Source organism: Amblyomma maculatum, chromosome 6, assembly GCF_055883805.1.
Source record: "Amblyomma maculatum isolate TAMU_Amacu chromosome 6, ASM5588380v1, whole genome shotgun sequence".
Classification (NCBI taxonomy): Eukaryota; Metazoa; Arthropoda; class Arachnida; order Ixodida; family Ixodidae; genus Amblyomma; species Amblyomma maculatum.
In genome coordinates, this window is record NC_139349.1 from 122,238,702 (window position 1) to 122,262,055 (window position 23,354).

Consider the following 23,354-nt stretch of genomic DNA (forward strand, 5'->3'; position numbering starts at 1 on the left):
TACGACAATTGGCTCAATTTCCTGTTCTTTCTGGGACCGGCAGATGTTCCTGCAGGTAAAATTTCAGTTTCCGCCTCCTCCAAACAGTTGCACAGCACATAGTGATTACGTAAGATGGCGGTAGACCTAATCGGCCACGTCCCTACCCATCGGTATACATTTTTTACAACAAATTAGGAAAGCTCTGACGCCCCGATTTAACAGCGAATTCGAGAAATCGTCATTACCCGACAGCAGTTATTGCCATCGATTACATTACAAATTAGCGATGACATTACCGATAACCATTCGCCCACCACATTTATCGGTTAAAACCCCCGAACACTCCCCGGGTTACACTTTATTCCAAGCCATGCCAATACACGCTCGGTTACGAAAACACAATTTTTTTCGTCCACTAAAGGCCAATAACGCAGCCTTTTTATTTCAAGATTATTTATCTGATTTATTGTTTAATTTATTTTATTAACATTACTCTAAAACCAGAACTCTTGAAATGCCCGTTAGTAAGTCATACGCAGCACAATTGCGCAGTCTGTGCGCTTCTATCAAGCTGCAACCAACGGCTCTTTGCGCCCGCCTGGAACGAAGGTTCCTGGTCAGTTTCCAATGCAAGTCGTCTTTTAAAAAGGAAGTAACTTTTTCTGAAATACTACTATTGAAGGAGCCTCTTCACAAATTTGTAATAATTAAAAAACCTTCCCCCAATTCGTGAGGTATATTTCAAGTTTCTGTCATTTTTAGTGACTAACATAGCCCGACAAAGAACGAGGATGCCGGGTTTCCAGCAGATCGAGCTCCTTACCCTATCGCTTAAAACGGGTGGGGCGAAATTGGATACACCAGACGCATCTCCGTCTGTCTTGGCGACACGGCTGTCTGCGAAAACATACTAGTGTCATCTTCCCGTCTAACTCGCGGACTATCTCTAAGAGCTAGAAGCTACGTGCCTCTGGACGTTTACTCTTGTTTTGACATCACCGGCTCGCCAGAGAAGCGTCACCAGTTCTCTGGATTCACTGCAGCTGACAAAGCGTGCGGACGTGTCCTTTGAGAACGAGATGCGCGTAGAGTGCTTGGTTCTCCTTTTCATTCTTCTGAATACGACGGGTAAGTGCATGCTTCGAAGGCTGTTTTTTTCTGCAATTTTGTTTAATTTAGATGGCACTGAAGCGCTTGTATTTCTTGAAGACAAATTTTGAATCACCACTCGTGCTCACTGCACTGCAGGCGGCCTAGGTGTAAACTTCACTGCGAGCTACTTTCCTACTACATAGGAATACGCAATACGAGGGCCGCAATACGATTAGAAAGGGAATAGCTTCGAAAGGATAGCCGTCTTATAGACTCCGGCAACTCAGTTCAGTCACCAGCTATTTTAGCTGCCACTAAAAAAAGAGGCTTCAAGTCTCCACCTAGAGTCGGCAAACCAAATGAGAGTGTGAGGGGGTCTCTCATTACTACAGATATTAAACGCAGTGTCCCGTTCGAAGTAGCAAGCCATTTTCAGAGGATATTTCATGCTATCCTAGGTTACACGTAGGACCGCTTTGAGTAATTTTGTAGGTAAGAGCCGATAACCACGCCGAAACGCCGGCTAAACGCGTGGTGATATTTTTTCGATGCAGATTGCAACCAGATGGTGCACTGCGAATTGGGTGTATTGTGGAGAATTTTTTCTCACTTAAATAGCATCTGAAAGCCTTAGGAAAGTGTGAAATGCTTCTTTGATGTTAATTGATAACGCTACTCATAAGAAGACTGTTTTTTATATCACCGCACTATGTGAGCGCACGTTAAAGATCCCTAGGTGATCGAAATTACTCCGCAGCCCTCCACTCCGACTCCTCATTCTCTCTTTCCACTTTCCCTCTCACCTTCCTCCCTTCCCTACCGGAGCGGTTGAGGTGCCCACAGAGCAAGTGTGACAGATACTGCGCCTTTCCCTTCCTGTGAACCAACCCAGCACCACCCACCAGGACGGCCGAATGTTTGCTGTCAGTGCGATGTTTTGAGGGCAACATAGTTGGTGGCAGTATACTGCCGGCGAGTAGGGCTTATACACACGACTGTATGCACCGCAAATTGAAGAGTAAATAGGAAATTAAAATATGGGCAAACTGGCCGCAATATGCCTACAAAGGTCGATGTCATCTTTAAACCTACATTTTTATTTAAAGCTCGTCTTGAACAGTAACTTTCATCTATGTGGTATAACTGACAAAATAATTGAAGGGATAATAATACCGCTCGGCAAGCTGAGTGAAAGCAGAGCGAGAGAGAGACTGAAGTAGAGGGGAAATATTTATCAATAAACCCTGACACGAATCGTAGTCGAAAGTGGGAGGAATACAGCCTGGAAATTCCCCCCCTGCAGAGTCGCAGGAGCCCCGCTTTCTATCAGTCCTGTCGTCCGAGCAACGCAAGGTAGTGATCTACATCGTTGGTCCACCGGCCTGGAATGGGAACCCAGTGGGCTTCCACGTCAGCTGGAAAGCAGCCAGAGAGCACTATGGGCCACGCGGAGAGCTCGATATTCCGGTGTCTGCCGAGGTGAACGCAGTGAACGCCACGTTGCCCCTGCCTGGAGGCATGATATACCGGATATCCGTCAACTGCATGAGTACCGACGCCTCGGGGCAAGCAGTGAGAGGGCCAGCATTGGAGATCGAGGAAGACGTCCCTGTTGGTAAGACCCGCACACCACGAAATTACTACTTTCCCCAAAACCCATTCTTTTTATGCCATCATAATACAGAGGAGTATGATTTATGTCGGCTGGTAAAGTGTTCAAAACAACGTTTTGTGACGAGAGACTTTATCTCCTTTTTTCTGAACGAATAAAGTGGTAGAGAGTAGACCTTATCCACAATAGAAGCATTGAGTATAAAAGACAAAGTAATGTATGCTTTTTAAACCCCACTTTAATTATTGTGCACCTCCAGCCATATATAAACCGGAAAAAATATATTCAAGACAAAAGTGTAATACTTGTTTTTAGATCAAGGCGTTTACAGCAGTTAATTTTCAGTTCGCCATTTACAGATGGTTACGACGTGTGGGCATATGCTCTTGATTCTACTGAGGCAGTCGTCTCTTGGCGTGCCTCGAAGTCAGTGGACATATTCAAAGTAAGCCATAATAACGAACATACTGTTTTCATTCTGTTGGTGTGCATTATCGCAAGTTTCTATAAATCCATGCATTCATTTTGCTGTGTTATTTTGGTGTAATTAAAATATTTTGCACAAAGGCACTCTTCATTCCTTCTCATTTACTCTCGGTGATGTTTTGAAACCTGCGTTGTCTTTCTCGGCCGGTCCTGCAATGGGATCAGTGCATGCCTGATAATATTTTTTTCTTCAGTTTATATCAGGTAATTTTCTTCGTTTCACTAAACTGTTACTTCATCTTAGGGTATACTAAAAAGGGATTAACCAGCCAAATATCAACAAAGGTTGTCCTGTAACTGATTGGAAAGCAAACGAAAAGGAAGGGACACATCGAAAGAGCGAGGTGCTGAATAAAGACAGCTACATCATTTCCGCTGCCATGGTAATAAAGCAGCAGTCTAATGTTTCAAGCCATTTAGATCTATCCAGGTACTCTTTTGTTATTGTTCTAATTGCTACAAACGAAAAAGCAATTCTCATCAAAAGAATCTGTGCTACTGGCAATATTAAAAGTTGAACTCCTTAACCATAAGACGTATTTGAGTCACCTCTATACTTTTTTTTACCTTGCTATGTGATGATGATCGCGTGAATTTCGACATGAACAAATAATTTGCTGAAAGTACACTTATATTCGGGTGTCTTATTCAATTAAACAAAATATTTTACCTTGTAGTTTAGCAAAACAGTCCAATATTTCCTTCAGCTGAGAAAGCTATCCCTCCTGCCCGCATATTCAATCCCCGTGCTTTGAAAAACTTTCAGTAACGAAGACCTGATACATATATCCTTTGATATCATCTTGTCCCAGTCTAAAATGATGATACTGCATTGCTTCACTTGTCAAGTTCTACTTTGTTAAGGATCAATAATTTTTTTAGTTTGTTAGTGTCATTGGCAGAAGTTCATTTGATCAAAATTTTTTAGGGTAAAAAAAGATTGGCCCTTTGGTCACGACTTCTTACACAAAAAAAAGTCAGTATTTTTGTTGAGTCCAAAAGTCTTTCAGCTGAAACTTCTTGCTACTCGCGGTTGGTCTTGTCCTTAGTGGCCATCCGGGCACACATCAAACCATCAATAACTCAGTCTCTCAGCCCCATCAAGTGAACATATTTGAGTATCATACGGTACAGACAAAAAGAACTGGCAGCTACACATGGAAACGAATGTGATGAGCGTATTCAGATGTGACAACTAATTTCGAAAAAACTACCGCCCATAAGCTTTGTTCAGCTGTTACTAAAAGAATAGAGTTAAGATAATTCAGGGACAAGAACTTGTACGTACCTCAATTTCGCTTTCCAACCACTATTGATAGTCAACAAACTTCTAAGTTTAAATAATGAAGCGACGCCTGTATAAAATTTTTATGGCAGGCAGCTCATATCGGAGCCTCCCAAAACCATCTATTAAGACGAGGTAACATTATGGACAATATATTAACATGTTTAGTTTGTTTGAAATTAAATTTATTACTTAAAATTTTTAAATGTGTGACCGGTTTTCTTAAGGACTTTCATTTAAAAGCGTACACTGAGCAGTCATTCAGAAACAGGTGACTGCAGTATATATCTTGTGCTAATCCCTCTTCACGAGAAGAGCGGGGGCAAGAAATGAGCTTTGTGCAAGAGAGTTTCCGTTGAGTAAAATTGTTTGTTCGTTGGGTTTACGGCCACAAAGAAATTCAGAACATCGGGGCAGCGGCACTGAAGCACGCCGGATAGTGTTAAACACATGGCATTCATACACGTGCACTTCTGGATATCCGGGTTCAGACGTCAAGCGCTCTACACTCTGAGCCAAAGCGTACGGGATGAGGCTTAAAATTTTAAAATTCGCTTTTTGCGACACCTTAAGGCTCAGGATGAAATATTTAGGGCAGTCATTGCCGACTATACCTAGATGTTTTCATGAAAATCTAAGGCTCTGTAACTCTAACGATCTTAGCTGGAATAGACATATTTGTATCGGAATGTGTAACGCTTTTCATAAGTTGTTTTTATGAGAAGACTATTTGCGGTTGTTCATCCAATCTATCCGCCTCCTTGCCTACAAACATATAGTTCTGTCTACCTGAAATCATGCAGGCATCGTGTGACCCATTCATTCAACTGAATATGGCGTACATAGAGAGGCATAAAAAAATTGCTGCTTGGAAAATATATCATTATAACTGCCAGGAACATCAGTAACACGTTACAACTAAAACAGAAATTGCTCGCAAGCCCGCCTGCTTAGGTTTCGAAAGAAAACTATCATGAATGCTAACACTCACTAAAAAATTAATTTAATCTAACCTTTCGGTCTAGTAATCAGGGGTAACTGATATGCGAGCCCATTTGGGCCGGTAGTGTCTTTCGCTTTCTCTTTCTCAACATGTGCTGGAGTCCATTAGGCAGGCGAAGGGTAGCGTTTTCATAATCATGTTCACCGTCGTCGCTTTGAGCCTGATGTACCCTGACTTAACGTGGGGGCTCTTTAAGGGATTAGCTTCCACGGCGAGTATACTCGTCCCTTCAAAGGCGAATCATTGGGCGTATGCCTTCTGCTGTTGTGTCGCATATCTTTCACCGCGGTTGAAGGGAACGAGTTAGTGCAAAAAGGCAGGAATAAATTCAATATTTGGTTCATATAAGTATTTCCGAAGATTTCTTATCAGCAAGATATATTTTAAGCAAACCCCACCTTACAATATCTGAGAGAAAACTGCCATATTAATTCATGTAGTACCTGTATGATCAAAATACTGCACAACTGAACTCACAGATTTGTTTGGTTTGTTGTGTAAATAAGCTACCATCTAACATCGCCTACTTTCCGCTATTTATTAACTGCTTTAAATGCCATTCCTGCGACGAACTATTTCCTATTGCAAGAACTTGATAATGGTGTGCTGAAAGCGTCACTGATGTTGTTTCATAACGTACTACATAGTATGTGTTATTGCATTTCCCATTTCATAGTTCTATTTTATATTCCAGTTTTTCCCTGTTTTATATTGTGTTCCAGCATTATATTTATGAGGCTGCCAGAAAAATATAAATTACAATCATAATCTATGTTTACTTGCCCCTCTCTTGCTAAATTCCTCAACCTTTCCCCACGTTGCTTGAAACCTTATGTCGAGACCGCACTACTAATATAAGTCGACAGCTTTACTCTTGTTGTTTTCAATTAGATGAGCTGCCGCAATAGCGTCGTGAAATGTTGCTTTGACTAGCTAATCGCCGAATAACAATCCAAATTTTTTCGTAATTATATTGATGTCTTTGATTTCAGGTAACCACCTACATTGATGAAGTGAGTACGTGGACTTTTCTACCGTGGTAATACGGCATTAAGAACAGTAAAGCATCACCAACGTTTACGAGCTAGCAAATATATTACGCGGCTCTTGTTTGCTGACATTATATTGTTTTAAATATTAAGAGTGGCCATTATAGTAAAAATATCTAAATATGCACCCTAGGGACCATTCTGCGTTTCTGCGATTTTAGAGATAACTCAAGCAGTTTGTTTGCTTAGTAGTTTTAACTCCTCACAAATGGCACACGCCCTCTTTCTTAAGCATTATGTTCATGTTAAGGGAAGAAAACATAATTCCAAGCAATAGATGCGTGACAGTAACTTACAATCTCCCACAGATTTCTCAGAACTAAAACTAATGTTCAAAACTGTTCACCAAAGGTTTGCCTTTGTCCAATTAATATTTATACGCCTAGAATTTCGCCACATGTTTCGGACATTGTCATCACTTTCCTTCATTGTGATGAGTAATATGAAGCCATAGAACGATATGCAGGTATACAGTTCGCTATGATGCGTCCATATAATCGATGAGAACATTCAGCCATGTGGAGTGAAGTTGCGAAAATGCGTCGCACAAGCGACTTTACACATCCTGTATGAGCCGAGGTTTTGTTTGAGCGTAAAGCTTTACATGAAGGCCCCAGCTCTAGCAGATCTGTTAGAGGAACTGTTAGTTTTTTTATCGGGCAAAATAAACCCACTAAAGCGTCCTTTTTGAATGACGCAACGTACTAAAACAGGATATCTCAAAATACTATTATAGCGTATAGGTACTTAGCTGATGGCGATTAACGGTGCGAAACTTTGACCTCTTCGGAAGGCTATATTTGATCATGAATCACTCAGACGATGAAGGTTTCGTTGGAAAATTCATTATTGCTTGCAATGGTTCCATCTTCTTTGCCACGCAGAGCGTGAAAGATTGGTTGTTGGATTTTCGCAGTCATAGCCAACTCCCCAAAAGAAGTTATCCTTTACAATTTCATCTTATGACTGCACAGTCATCTCCGAACAAGTGCTGCCACCAAGAGACGATAATTCCGGGAAACTTGTCATCTACTACTGCGTTTCAAGTAACAGCAGCAACAAACAAACTTCTGGATAATTTAGGTATACAAGCGCTGATGAATATTACGAAATATTTTTCTCCAAAATGGTTAAATGAAGATTTCTTATTTATTCGTATAAAAACACACATCTGAGAACACAAATAATCTAATAACTTGAAGCGCATACTGCAGCGAAGAAACTTGAACGATTTTTTAGCTTGTATTATTCTGCTGAAGACTAACATCACCTAATATCGTCGATCAAAATTTTTCTATCTCTAATAATATTTTATTTTAGGCATTTATCTCCGCTTAGTGTTTTCGCAAGGCTCCCTAAAATGGTGACACTGTGATGAAGTTTTGCATTACTGTAGTATTGTCTTCACACGGCGATCATCTGTTCCATTCAGGGCAGGAGCGACTTTCGCATCTTTGGCACCGAAAAATTTGACGGAAAGCATACAATTAATACGACGCAAAGCTTCCTACCTACCGACCTTCAAGAATGGGGTTACTACGAGGTAAGTCTGGAAGGCTGCTCCGAAGAAAGCTGTAACAAGGCTGTTAAAGCAACGTTTCGAACACCACCAAAAGGTAAGCATAAGCCTCTAAACATTTGCATTTCTAACGGGACATTCACTAACGTATTTGCAACGCGTACACGAATGCAGATAAACCCTGATAGCATCGACGGCTGCTTCGGTCACCGTAGCAGGAAATGACGAAACACTAGCTGGATAGCTTTAGAAATTCTCATTTGTTGATCTGTTCCCTACATTTTATAAAATATATCAATGAAATTCTTGGTTTTCTTAAGAAGAATGTACATCAACATCAAAATTTGTTGATATCTAGCATATTTAAAGCTTTATGCTTAGATGCGCATAACGTTTGGAATTATGTGACGTGCAGTGTCATCTCCGCTGAAATAATGAACCAAGATAAGCAGTGGTGCTAAGTGGGAAATGATGTGCGAACATCTTACCTTCCTCCTTGCGTGTCCACTTCCGTCATAGATCTTTAGTCCTGACCTTCCTCAAACAAAAATTACGCAGTAGGTGAGGTGCCATCCAAGGCCCCGGGCATCTTTCGCTTAACGGGAGACTACAGTGGCGCTACAAAAGATGCCTCTCTATAACCGCTTTAACCAGAGCCACTAAATGATGACGAATCTTCATCCTGAATGAGCCTATCAAATCTAATGGTGATGCAGTACTTGCGCAGAACGAATCCAGGCCTCCTCAATGCACCCCACAAATGCAGCTTGCCTTTTTGATGTCAGTATTGTGGAAAACGCTAGAATGTAACTTCGCGCGTGAACAAAAATAGTGCAACAAAAGCGGCACGTTCGCTTATCTCTAGCGAGATGAAACCACGGCTTCTAACATAGAAATGACTCGTTCGCCGACACGTTGCAAACGCACATGAAGCATGACATTTGCAGCTGCAGCAAGCTGCTAGAAGAGGTCAGGAAAGGTGCACTCAATAAATTTCTGTAATCAGTCTGCAATGTGACCCTAAGTCTACACCATCCATATTCGGAACATTGTAACTACTGCTGACGCTACTTAAAAAGATTGTGAAATATTCCAATTTTTTATCTGTAGAAAATAGCTGCCCTGTATTGCGCTGCGACTGAGGTGGTCACCTGGATAGCGTGTGTGTGTGTGTGTGTGTGTGTGTGTGTGTGTGTGTGTGTGTGTGTGTGTGTGTGTGTGTGTGTGTGTGTGTGTGTGTGTGTGTGTGTGTGTGTGTGTGTGTGTGTGTGTGTGTGTGTGTGTGTGTGTGTGTGTGTGTGTGTGTGTGTGTGTGTGTGTGTGTGTGTGTGTGTGTGTGTGTGTGTGTGTGTGTGTGTGTGTGTGTGTGTGTGTGTGTGTGTGTGTGTGTGTGTGTGTGTGTGTGTGTGTGTGTGTGTGTGTGTGTGTGTGTGTGTGTGTGTGTGTGTGTGTGTGTGTGTGTGTGTGTGTGTGTGTGTGTGTGTGTGTGTGTGTGTGTGTGTGTGTGTGTGTGTGTGTGTGTGTGTGTGTGTGTGTGTGTGTGTGTGTGTGTGTGTGTGTGTGTGTGTGTGTGTGTGTGTGTGTGTGTGTGTGTGTGTGTGTGTGTGTGTGTGTGTGTGTGTGTGTGTGTGTGTGTGTGTGTGTGTGTGTGTGTGTGTGTGTGTGTGTGTGTGTGTGTGTGTGTGTGTGTGTGTGTGTGTGTGTGTGTGTGTGTGTGTGTGTGTGTGTGTGTGTGTGTGTGTGTGTGTGTGTGTGTGTGTGTGTGTGTGTGTGTGTGTGTGTGTGTGTGTGTGTGTGTGTGTGTGTGTGTGTGTGTGTGTGTGTGTGTGTGTGTGTGTGTGTGTGTGTGTGTGTGTGTGTGTGTGTGTGTGTGTGTGTGTGTGTGTGTGTGTGTGTGTGTGTGTGTGTGTGTGTGTGTGTGTGTGTGTGTGTGTGTGTGTGTGTGTGTGTGTGTCATAAAGGCAGTGTCATTTCATCCACTGATTTTTGTAGCGACGTGTTACCGACGAAGTGGAAGTGTCTACCTCATTAATTAGATTCCGTCAATATCACTACTAAATCAGAAGAGTGAGTACATTATTCGAGAATATTTTAGGGAAAGACGACGTAAATATTAGAGCGAACGTGACGCAGAGGTTAGGGTATAAGACAAAAAGGAAATATTTCCGCTACACAGTAGTATTCATTCCAGTCCTTCGAAGTAAACAAGAGAACTATAAATAACCATTGAGGTTAGTAATCAAGTGAAAAGGGGTCAGAAATTTTAAGTATGAGCAGCACAATATACGGTACAGAATTTAGGGATAAAATAGATGGGGAAAAAACATAAAAAAAAATATAGCACTATAGCAAACGGAGACTAACCAACCTTCTTTCAAATGCGTGTTCGAGCGAGCACTACAGGAGGAAATGAAAAAAGTGTTCTTACATGGTACCTGTCACTCCGGAGATTCAGCTAGCAGCTAGAAGGAAAGATAGCTAGATGGTTAGACGGCAAAATTGACTACATTCATATGGTCATAATTGCTGGTGATATGAATGCAAATGTATAATACACATCACACCGGTATTTTAGAATTTCCACTAATCTCAGTCTCGCGGCTCGGTACTAATCGGAGGTCCTCCCCCTGGCATCAGAAACCGAACGAAAAAGTCCAAGTATGAGAGACTAAATCTAGTCTGAGCAATATTGTCATGGGTTTATACGGTATGAGCCTCATTGTCCTTTTGTGCCACTGGACTAAGCTACCTTCTATTTACCTTCTATTTACCTTCTATACGCAATGTGCCCTGCAATTGCTACGTACGTAACGCAGCCCACTTGTTTCTTTCAGCTATCCCGAAGCCGATAATCACCCGCACAGAAGTCACAGGCGCGAGTTCATTCGAGTTTGCCTGGCAGTTTCCTCAGCGTGACCAGCGCCTCTACAACGGCTTCCGGGTGCGGTACTGCACGATTAACTTCACCGGATGTGTCTTGGTCTACACCAAAGAAAAGAATATGACTGTAAGCAGTCTTAAACCAGCAAGCAATACCAGAATCGAAGTGCGCGCAGTGTTCACAGACTCGGCAGCGAAGGAAGTGCTAGGCCCTGAAGCTACATCAGTCGTTAAGACGTGGACTAACCGTGAGTATGTGAAGTGTTCATATTCAGCATGGCAGTGGTCAATAACCAATCGGCTGATTTTGTGACAGATGGAACATGGTAACAAAACCTTTCTACTGATAAGTTGCTCACATTACTCCAGTAATTAACAATATAGACGCACAGCTAATTGCCAAACAATAATATTGTTTAGCGAATTAATTATTAAAATACTATTGATTTCAATTTGTTTGCAATACACGTCACGATGTTTTACAAATATTTACTCCTCCTGTTCGGCCTCGTGCGCGTAAAATTCAGTCTGTCGAGCAAAAAGGTGAAGCTACTGGAGCAAAATATTCAGGAAATCATGTAACATGTTTCTGCTTTCCTAGGTGAAATTACTCTTACTATAATTCACAAGAATAAGATTTTGTTTGGGGACTAGTTGTGCCCCCGATATAAAGATACAAATATTATTAGGCTTCTAATAGCGTTTTTGAAGCCATTCTCATTCTTCCAAAGAGGGAAATAGGCATTTAAGTTATTTTATTCATTTGCTGTTCCTGGTATCATTGTAAAATTATCACAGCGCTAAATTAGCTTACACCGGTTAAATGATTTATACATCAACTTCCTATACAGTGCATATCTAGTTATGTTTAGTAGCCGAAAAACGATAGTGACATGATATATGCGTATGCGATCATATGAGGCACACGCTGGCTTCAATGTCGCTAGTAATGTCGAAATATTTGCACGGCAAGCTGAAACCAAATCTAAACGCCGAAAAACGCTTAAAACTGTTGGCCTATTTAACGCTCGTATGTCTCAAACTGGAATACGCATGTGCTGTTTGGGACCTTCACCAGTCAAACCTTTCCCTCACCCTCAGATTGATACAAAATCGTGTAGCAAGGTTTATTCATTCAGACTATTCATTTTATACAAGTGGTTATTAATCTGAAGACAAAATCTAATCTCCTTGGCCTTGAAGCACGTAGAAGATTAGCCCGGCTGTCTTTACCATAAGTTTTACTACTCGTCACTTGGAAAATGTGCCACGATACCTTGTCACCACGTATCCCATACACGTAATCACAATAAAGTAGTATACCCGACATACGTAAATACTACTGTGCATCTAGAGGCTTTCTTCGTGCATGACAGCAAAGGACTGGAATCGCCTTCTCGCCGACGCAGAGTAGTACGCTCATCCAGCCCGCACTCTACAAAGCATTCATTGAAAGGCTCGCCAAAGAATTGTAACACGCCACCCCTCATTCAATGCTGGAACAAGGGCATTTGCGCTAAGAATAAATAGATAAATAAATACAAACATCCGACTCGTATTTTTTGTTCTAGAGTTCTTATATCATGTGAATGTCGTCTATATTGATACAGTGAAAGAAACAAGGACATTTAGGTGAATCCGCCTCTAGAATCAGGTAATCAGGCTTAACTTATAGTTTTGGTTCTTGATGAAATTTAGCAAAACACAATCGTAGAGAAAGCGTTGAAACAGCCAAACATAAGTGGCATAAATCTTATTCACCATGCTTCTTTTGCATTTCTTGTTTTTTTTTATTTCCTCATTTCATTGCCGAGTCCCGAAGACGACCAGCTCTAGTTACCACAGTTAGCTTAGTCCATCGGCTATTTCATCCTAGAATAAAAATTGTCAGAGTGCTTCTTTGCTATCCATAGTTCAAGAGCCTACACAAGCGCTGATTAGATTTGCATGCAAGCATAGCCATTGGTCTAGAGCCATGCATTTCTTCCAAACAGTGCGCGATCTCACAGCAAGCTCCGCAGACTGCTCTATGTAAGGCCATTAACAAGATTTCCTGTAAAATTGCAAAATTTACCTGAGTCACTATACCTGCAAGTGTTGAGAATTTTCGGACGTGAAAGATCTTAGGCGACGACGAAGAAAATTTTATTAGAGGGCAAGCTATACTCTCCAATGCCAAACCTTAAGGTCCCCTAGCAACGAGAGTTTGACTCTCATGCGGCGCAGCGGAGTGTCTGTGACGTCATACCGCGTGACTCGCCGCACCTCTCCTCTAAAGGTTTTCTGTGGGGAGCCGCACCGCTTTATCCTCTCACCCGGTTGCGCAGCGAAGGTGTCCATGACGTGATACCAGGTGACTCGCGGCACCCCTACGTTGTAGAAGTCATGCTCTTAGCCGTCGGCGCTCGCTGGCTTCGTGGAAGCAAGTATCAAGAATAAGTTTAAACCGAGCGCCACAAATGCATCCAGCAATTCTTAACCGAGCATCTGATCTGCGTAACTAGATCAGCCTTCTTGAATCGCATCTCCTTTTTTTCTTGTTTTTGCAAAATAACATCGACACATTCTTTCTTACTGCAGTTCCCGTGGTACATATTGAGAAGGGAGTCAACATTGAAGATGATGTAAGCACATGCTTCCTCTATTGGAGTTGCACAAAGAGCAGCGTAGATTACCTTGAGGTAAGATAAAAAGAAGCCACTTATTATGTAGTCACGAGCAAGTGTTGCTTGTTTTTGTTGTGAAAGCAATACTACTCTAGGTTTCAAGCCTTCAGCGTAGCGCGGCGGTAGCCACGTACGTCTTACCCACATGAGGCTGTGACGTCACACCCCACGTGACACTAAGGTGACAGGTGCGCTACCAACTCAAACGGTCGGCGTAGCGCGGCGGTACCTACGTCTTACCCACGTGACGCTGTGACGTCACACCCAACGTGACACAAACGCGAGAGATGGGCTCCCAACTCAAGCGGTCGGCGTGGCAGGGTCGGAGCCACGGCACAGTTGGCAGCAGCTGACAAATTGGGTCTCCCGTTTTACATGGTACGATTATGTCAGAATCAGGCTGCTAGGATCCTGGCATTCACGTTACCCCTATAGGCCACTAAGCCACGTTTATACGGCTTGGTTAAGGCAGGGCTTTGTATGTGGGCTGAGGAAGAAGAAAAGAGAAGAACAGTTGGCCACCCACACCTAATGCTTTCACTCAATATTTGGTTCAGCAGCGTTGAACTCTTGTCATTTTTTTGTTTATCCAGTATTTTTGTTTATAGTAGCCACCGTGGCTACCTTCACAAAATTCATATGAGCTAGAGAATTTGGAAAATTCTTCAGGAAATTTTATATTTCAGTAGCGTGTGGACGCGAGTGAAAACAAAAAAAAACTCTTTTCAGCATCTGGTTCTTTGGAAGTAAGTTCCCTACCAAAAGAGGAGCTTTAACAATTTAAGCGTCAAATCAAAAAGCGTGAACGAATTGAAATTAGCGAGAACAGAAGAACGAGCGTTAGTTGTTGCTTCATAGTAGAAATGCCGCGCTTAAAAAATTAAAAAACACAACAAAAACAATGAAAATTTGGACCGTTCTGGGTCACTTATTTTTAGGGCGAGCACGAGAATGTGTGGTTGCTCTCTTCAAAGCGCCGCTTAGCCCGATTGGGCTACTCATTCGAGCGAAGTGTCAGGTCATGCTTTGTTTGCCCACCTTGTACTTGCGCTACTTTGCTTCGATATAGGGCCTCGTCTAATACAAAGACACTTTGAAAAATGCGACCTTTTGGTCTTGTGTTCGTAATAAGAGGGGGAAATCCTACACATAGACGCCAAGATGAAGTGAATTCTTTCAGTCAGTTTGATCCGTAGGCTATGGCGATTTTAAGGCGAGCGCCTTTAATGGCTATTACTGTCGGCGCTTTCTCGACGACACTAGCTGTCAATCAAATGACGTCATGATGACGTCATCAAAAAAAATAAAAATCCCGTTTGCACCGCGAATCGAGCCCCCCTCCGTTGGATCCCCAGCCGAGCTTTTTAACCGTATGCGCCACGCTCGGGATTGCGATACACATATCATAATTCTTCTTGTCTACCGTGAGGAGTTAAAAATAAATGAATAAGTAAATCCTTTTTCCACCGGGAATCGAACTACCGTCCCCTTGATTCCCAGTCGATTACTTCAACCAACTACGCCACACACCCGGATTTTTTTTTTCTTTATTGCCGGCGACATCAGTACAGAACAAGAAGACAGAAAAGACACATTTTTGTTTTATAGCTTAGAAGGCACACTGGTAATAAAATTTAAAAGAGTTGTTGCACGAAGACTCACGTATTATAATAAAAATGCTTGAGGGAAGTGAAGTGGTCAAACGTTGGTAACCAGCCTGGGGACGCACATTGTGATTTCCACTCATCATCGTAAAACGCTCATCACAATTCTCCTTGTCTACCGTGAGGATGATAGTAGCGATGACATTTACGATGCAATTAGTGATAATGAAAAGGATGACATTACAATAATAATGGCTGTGCATTTAGTTCATAAATGAGAATGAGAGCAACTGTAATGCACGTGTGCCCCATCAACGCTTAGGCTTTCGCATTTGTGCAGTGTAGATTCCACAGTGCTCTCAGAATATTTAACCTACCGGAATTAGATGCAAGTGCAGAACCTAGATAAACGAAATATTTTCGCATTACCATAATGAAATTAAAAGAGTAATCAAATAGAAATTTTAGGGTTACTCTCAAGTTCTATACTTTACCGTAGTTCTTCTTTGTTATAAGTGACCCATGTTCGTTGCAAGGCGATTAGCTAAAAAGGCACGCTCGGTCCTCTATTTATTGATGGTGTTTTTTTTTTTTGTATTACCTGTAGAAGTTATCTCTATGGATGCACTATTATTCAAGGTATAAATGCCGTACTCCACTCTCAGTTCTAACATTCGACTACGAATAGCCGGGTGAAAATTTTGGAGCTGCCGAAGAAATTTATTTGCTGGCGTCCCTTTTCAGACAATGGCCAGGACTGTAAAACCTCCGGTTTGGAATACATTATTATAAAATAAAACGCAGGATATTTGTCGCGTGCGAACTGAAATCTTTTAATATCGCCTTTCGAAAATCAGTGACTTAATTACCTCGCCCAAATTGATATCAATAATCAGGGACGAAGTAGTTGCGGGCTTTAGACATCTTTTGACCACTTGGTGCTCTTACGTGTACTAATGCTGTACAATATACATTCACGATTAAGAATAACACAAAGGAAACATGAAGACGGACAAAACCGTCGAGGAGATGCAGCGCTATCATCAGGGTAGCGATTATACAAATGCCTTACGCTTCACCAATATAAAATGTTGTCGCCGCAACCGCGCACCACAACCACGACTCATATTCATCACTCGAGAGGCTTGATGAGTGAGCCACACACCGGATGGATAAAATGTGGCCTGCAAACCATACGATATAAAGGCGAGTCCATGTTAAGGGGTTGCTTGATTCTACCATGTACATAAAAATAGAAAACGCCTTGTGATATATTGAAGCTTCAAACTACATTCTCACCAATCAGGCAAATTATGTCAGTCACGCGGCCATCTTTCTTTGGTGGACACACCATTTCAAACACAGGCTGCGGCGCCCAGAACAGCAAAAGCATGCATAATGAGTAGTGCATGGAAAATACATGTTTTCTGGAAATCTCTGCTTGGTACAACATCCTCGAAGAAAATGTTGTTAGACAACACAGAGAAACCTATGCTTGTGAATGCTCCACAATGGAAATTTTGTCTACAAAATACGCATATTTTTAGACAAATCATATAAAATTACATTTAACAAGTACGGATGAGTGGCCGTTTATTGTTTATGCATCTGGCGCTTTACAACAGCGATAGATCTGTGTGTTTGTCTTTCACCTTCGCTGGTGGATCACATTCTTTTCGAGACCCACTGACGTCCTTGAAATCAAACTTGAAATAAAATAAAATTATAATTGCCTGAAGAAGAAACGTTCGCTGAGTGACTTATTCCTTTCCTATAATAGTGATAGATAAACGAGAAAAATTACCAATGAAATGCTGGTTAAAGGGCATCCTTTGTAACGCTTCTTCATACAGTATCTTTTCAATGTGCAGTATAGGTTCAAGTACAATGAGCCGTGGAGGACCTGCAACAAATCTTCAAGTTGTGATGTGACCATAAAATACGGGCGTAATGTTACTCGAACAAGCGGTTACTTACGAGTGACCCACAAAGACAAGTCGCTTCATATAGCGTCTCTGCGCGGCTGCAATAGGTACGGCTGCGGACAAGGACGAAGTATCATCGTCGACCGACCTGTCACAGGTAGTCATCGCTAGATTTCTTTAGTGCTCGGCTTAGTTTTGTTTTCTCTTTGTCTCTTAAATTTGAGCAATGTCCCTTAACTGTGTCTGACTAATGCAAAGGTACTGCCTGAAAAAAAAATGAAGATATATAATTCGCAATATACGAGGGGCTGCATTGGGTAGGTGGAGAGAAAAGTTGCTACCGTATCATTGTTGTTTTCTTTGGCAATCAAACATGGCTGAATGAAAGCAGTTTTAAAAAAAAATCGATTGAAGGAAGAAGGAATGTCGTCGAAAAGAAAACAATACAAAACCTATTATCCAGTGGGGCACTTTCTAATAGTTCTTAGTGATGAATAAACTACACATATGCGCAATTCTCATTAAAAGCAACTTTCCAAACGATTTAAAGATATGGTCTCTGTAATTTTCTCCCACAATTTGCTTCGTCCCTTAAGTATGCATTCTAAGGGATGTTTTGATAGCATTCTATATACTTATCGCCTGTTAGTAGATTTGCGGTATAGACGCAAAATACTATGAAATGCCAAAGGCGCTATTTTTTGCTGGGTGGAAGTAGCAGCTGTAAAAAGTACGACACTTAACAAAAAAAAAAAGAAGCGCACTACGTCACATTACTCGTAAAAACGTCTATACAAGAACGTATAAAGTCAGCGAACGAATGCTACCACGCGAGGCACCCTTGTCCACACAATCTCAGGCGCTTGACTGGCACTTCTGGGCGGAACCAGCAATTCCTTCCAGCACTTATGCGAACCAAATTTTGAGCATTCTGAACACTTATTTTGTTTTACTAGTAGTAAGCTATTATTATATTTTAATTACCATTAAGTTATTAATATTACTAGGTGTAACGTTTAGTGTTTAAGTAGCTATTTACCAAGCCTTAGTCCTTTTCCCACGCTCACCACCAACAACCGCGCTGTAAAGAAGCAAAATTCATTTCCAACGACAGAACTTACGCGTTAACGCCGCAAAATGTTTTTCGTGAAAGCCAACTATTAAGTATTTACATGCAGGACGGTCCTATGAAAGGATATCTTCTTTCCTAAGATAAGCTCACTGTGTAGGCATTGTTCGTTGGACGGAAAACTATGCAAATATTTCAGAAGACGATTAAAGAGTTTTCATATCTTGATGCATGCGCATACGGATAACAATGTTCCCAGTGTTGTTCCCAATGTAACAGTATTAAAACTGTGGTTATGAGTGGTTATGAGCGCCACAGCATTGTAGTGGCATCTGGAATGTAGAATTAAGTTTATGTGTTTGCCTATACTAAAGCTGCTCCGAGCACCAAAGCCTGCATAACAAGGGATAAATTAACCGGATACTAAAGCTCAGTGGCTAGATTTGTGCTGTCTCTAGAGCTGCTGGGTCAACAAATGTCACTTGGCGTAGCTACAAAAAAGAATTAAACGCTTAATGGGGATCTAGGGAGACGTCGCTTTTGGCACTCTCTGCGAAGAATGTTGGGGTTGGAAAATGATCTCAGCCAGATGATATTGTTCTGGCCTCTGGTAAGCAATGTTTACTCCTGCAGTATCATTTTCGCTAGAAACTGAAGCTCAAGAAGCTCTGGTGCCATTTCGCTAGAATCTGAAGCTCAAGAAGCTCTGGTGCCATATAGATTGCACTGTGGGTTGTGGCCGAGATGCCTGCAGCGTCATCCTATTGCTTGGTTAAGAGTCCATTGAGTGTGTTAGCAATGCCACGCCGTATATGGACTTGCAGTAGTTTCATTTTCAGTGCCGAAAGTTATATAGATCCACCGTCACACTCGCCACGTAAAACAGAAGAGTATCATGTAATCCCCGGCTGAAAACATGTATGGGAACGAATCTAGTAATTTTCAATGTGAATAGTGCGAGGGTTCCCGTGCTGCTCTCGTCACATGTCACTGGCTGACGTTGATGAGTAGGGCTGCACAATTATTCTCACAGTTTTGGGCACGTTATCGAATACCATCTATTTCGACTACTCTAAGAAACCAAATACACTATTTTGGAAATAGGTGAACTCATTCGAGGCGTGTTACTTACCTAGCAATATCTATCGACAAATCAAAAAAAAAGTTTACAATAAAGCTCGCCGTGGTATTTTTTTTTTGTCACCTGATTAAAGCAATCTGCCCACAGTGGCGCTGGCACCATCCATAAGCCCTCAGTATGCGCTGGATGAAGGGTTCAGTAGCGCTACCTTGTCCACTCGCGTGGAAGCTTTGCAATGCGCATAACTGGCCTCTCTAGGACTGGACGAAGAAGGAAGGCTTAGAGACGCCTAGTAACCTTGCCTTGATTCCTGTCCTCAGAGGCAACGACTCATACGTGCTATGGTCTGTTAGGCGTCCTCACGTGAACTTTTAGGCAATTCACCTTTGCCATCGGTAAGAAAACGCGAATTTTCACTTTATTTAACGTAACGCTAATAGCCTTAACAAACCAAATTTGCGCTCTACCCTCTCCTGAAAGATTTGCGCTGCTTCATTTAAGCGAAATAGATTTTACTCCAAAAGTTAGCCATATACACCTGCGGTAGTATTGGTTCTTCACAAATCGCTCCCAATGTTCTACGACTATTAGGACAAGAGTTAAATATTTGTGGCAGCCTTCCCACATTCAAATCTATGCGAACGCTATTGGATTAACATTGTATATAACGGGAAAGCTACAATTTCTGTCTCCAATTAAGCAGCAGATCTACACTTTTCTTATCAGTTTTGGTTTAAAAAAAGGACACTTTATATTCTCGTAACCTTAAAGGAGCATCAAGCAAAGGTCACGAGGCTTTTTGGCGCATTTTATTTGCCGCTGCCCCTTTTAGAAAAAGTTGTAGTATTGCATATTTGTACCACTGAATTATGAACTTTTAGTTACTGCTCTAAAAGTACTGAGACATGACAGCAGTAGATTTTTAAGGTCATAAAAATTCGGTTATAGAAGTAATAATACTGAGAGGTTAATAAAAAGAAAGATACTGAAAATCATTTTGGGGAATTAAATGCCACAGCAGCGGCTTTCATTTCAGCAACAAGCACCGGTGGCATCTGTTTTTATAATGCTCATACGCCAAAACAAATGCCGAAGTGCGGTATTATCAGCCGCCTAGCGCTATATTCTAAGTCAGGACATGCCCTGTACGCTATGTGCTCGCACTAGTTATGATATTTTGATAAATTCCGGATTTCAGGTCCTTCCACGATAACAGATGCCACAGTCACGCCGAAAGGACGCACTGCACTTCTTCAATGGGACCACTCTGGCAAGCGTGGATATTTCGGCGTCGAGGTTACGTGGACTTGCAAAGGCAACAGGACATTTCAGTACAACCGGGAAAGACTGGCCGGCCCCTACAAATTCGGCGGGCCCATGAAAATGCAGATCGATGGTGAGACTTCCCAGTGTTTGCTTCTGCTTTGTTCCTGTGACGTAAATGTGCGATGCAGACCTCCCAAGAACACCTGTATATTAAGACATTTGGAAGACAGCGATCCATTTCGAGCGAACGAAAAGACGATTTCATATGACCAAGTGCTTTTCTAAGCTTAAAAGCGGTTTTATTCACGTCATTAAAAAACAAGCCTTGATGTCTCTGACGCATATTGCAAACGTCTGTTTCATGTTAGAAGAAAAACGCAGCCCTCAGTGTTTCATAGTGAAGAATAAAGATTATTTTAATTGGCAGCATGCTATAGTAACCTAGTTGGCAAAAGTTGTTTTATGCGTGCACGGTAGAAAGCGGCATATGGCAGTAAACCAAAATTATCAGAGCGCGGTAAATATACAAACCATGAGCTTAAATAGATACTAGTTATCAAACAACAGCTATAAAGTAGTCGAAAGAACTCTAAATGGTTTTTAACGGCGTCATTAATTTTGATCCCTTAGTTCAATCTTTAAGACAACTACTACCGTGCTTGTTTTTAATGTAGGAATGCGTTCCTTGCCACTTCTTCGCACTTTCGACGATCGGGCAAATATCTTGAGCATGTCGTTTGGAAACGTTGCCAAGACATTGCCGCCAGCATTCCTAATATACTTATTCGATGGCGGCGTTACAGATGACTCAATCTCACAACCTGGTACAAGGAGAGAGAAAAGAGCCGTAGTGGAGAGCTGCGGTGTCATTTCCACACACCTTGGGAGCTTTAATGTGCGACGTCAGTGTGGGTTAAAGATCCCCAAATGGCCGGAATTAAAACGTAGCAATCCAATACGGCTCCTCTTTCTATCCTTCCACTTCCACTTTCACTCGCACCTCTCTCTACGCCGCGGCTCAGGTGTCCACAGAACAATTGTGACATATACTTGGCCTTTCTTTAACGGGAACCAATTACTATTATTTTTATTTTTCGTGCACGATCACTGTCAGTCAAGGGTGAAAGTCTATTTTAAGTACACCTTTAGTATGAATATATCCCTTAAGATTCAGTGGCCATAAAAAGAAGGCGCCTGAATACATCTTGGTGACGCAGTGATTCGTAGGTTTTGGTTTATTTGGTTTATGGGGCTTAATGCTTGGGAACGACTCAAGCTATCTGAGACGCTGTAGTGGAGGGCTTGGTAAATTTCGACTGCTGGAGTTCATTATCGTGCACTGACAAGGCAACGCACACGGCTGCATAAACTTTTGCTCTCTATTGAAAAAAATCAGCCGCTGTGGCCTTTATTCGATTCAGCATAAAAGGGAACCGACGTCGAGCGCCATAACCGCCGCACCACAGGTGCGGGGTCAAAGTGACGCTCTGAAGAATGGCGTTCATTGCTGCCCAAATATTCCATGTTCGATTCACTGACGCTAAAGGTTGGATCTGACTGCCGCCACATTTAATGAAAGAGTCATGTAAACAGGTAATCTGAACTTACGTATGGACGTGTACAGATCTGTTTCTCAAGAAAACATTCTCAACGTAGTACTCTTGTGGCAGTGCATAGCCCAGACAGGTGCAGGTGTCATGATGCTAACATCAAGCTCATGCCGCTACCGTGCACTTGTGGAAAGCGTTTAGCATGCAGTCAGGGCCGGCCTGTTCCTGGTATGCTATTCCAGCAGGCAAAATGGTACCCGCGAATGTCATACAGATTTGGCTCCATATAGGAGAAAGAAGCGTTTTATGTCAAGCAGGCTTCCCCTCCTAGGAGCAAGAAATGCATTCAAGGTTTCAGAAACAGTCGCAAAGATATATTTTGTTGTCTTGGTTTCTGGAGTCGCATGCATTATTAAGTAAAGTGGCACATATTTAGTGAATAGAGAACTGGTCACGCGCGTTTGTCTTCAAGCCCTCACTGAATCCTTGCTTGTAGAATTTTCATCAAACTTTTTTCTGTAGCCTGGAATGGGCTCTCATGATTCAACTCGCTGTATGCGTCTGGTCACCGTTGCAGATCTGCCAGTTGATGCCCGGGAATGCAAGTTCTACCTGTCACCTTTCCTGTTCAGCGAGAAATCGAGACATTTCGGCTTACCTGTGCAAGCAACTGTACAGTAGCTAAATAAAAGAGTAAACCAACTATGGCCTTGGGCCGTTCCTACTTGCTTCTGCTTGCTATATGATTGGTTTTGTAGTTACAGTAATGGTGTTCGATAATTATGCGCACCGCTTGGAGTCATGACAATTTCATGTTTGAGTCTTGAAGTACAAAGTATACTTTGACGCTCTTTCTACGTATACATAAAAGAGACCCTTTGAAGTGATCGCCAATGCAATCAATGGAACGGAAACTGAATACTAATTTGTCCAAAGCAAACCCTTGAGCAGAAAATGCTTACTATTCCTTTGTTACCACGGCACCCATTTTGTGAGAAAGGAAGCACGTTAGTTTATTGATTCATACAGCTGGTTAAAGCATGTTTTAGAGTAACAACGTTCACCCATGCTTTATCATTTAAGCTGTATCTTTGCTTTATCAAGAAATTCTTACTATTAACCAATTTATAAGTTTAGCATTTCGTTAACGTTTTGAAAAGAAAGAAATACAATGAGCGTGCGAGAAATAAGCTTCCGATGACAGCCCTGCGTGCACCGTAGATGTTTAAGCGGAAACATATCAGTACTCTTGCATGTGACTGACTGAAATTTGGCCACGTACATA

General features: G+C 41.9%; 1 protein-coding gene across 1 annotated transcript in view; it reads left to right on the forward strand.

Moving 5' to 3' along the window:
* LOC146186690 (uncharacterized) overlaps positions 1–22,772 on the forward strand; it is a 106,149-nt gene extending 83,377 nt beyond the window's left edge. The window contains exons 3-12 of the mRNA XM_084608085.1: positions 934–1,110; positions 2,378–2,689; positions 3,046–3,218; positions 6,453–6,473; positions 7,942–8,125; positions 10,863–11,156; positions 13,489–13,589; positions 17,050–17,260; positions 20,452–20,649; positions 22,647–22,772. Of these exons, the coding sequence (XP_084464211.1) occupies positions 934–1,110; positions 2,378–2,689; positions 3,046–3,218; positions 6,453–6,473; positions 7,942–8,125; positions 10,863–11,156; positions 13,489–13,589; positions 17,050–17,260; positions 20,452–20,649; positions 22,647–22,750 (1,775 nt within the window). The 3' untranslated portion in view covers positions 22,751–22,772. The remainder of the gene's footprint in view (positions 1–933; positions 1,111–2,377; positions 2,690–3,045; positions 3,219–6,452; positions 6,474–7,941; positions 8,126–10,862; positions 11,157–13,488; positions 13,590–17,049; positions 17,261–20,451; positions 20,650–22,646) is intronic.
* The last annotated feature ends 582 nt before the right edge of the window (positions 22,773–23,354 follow it).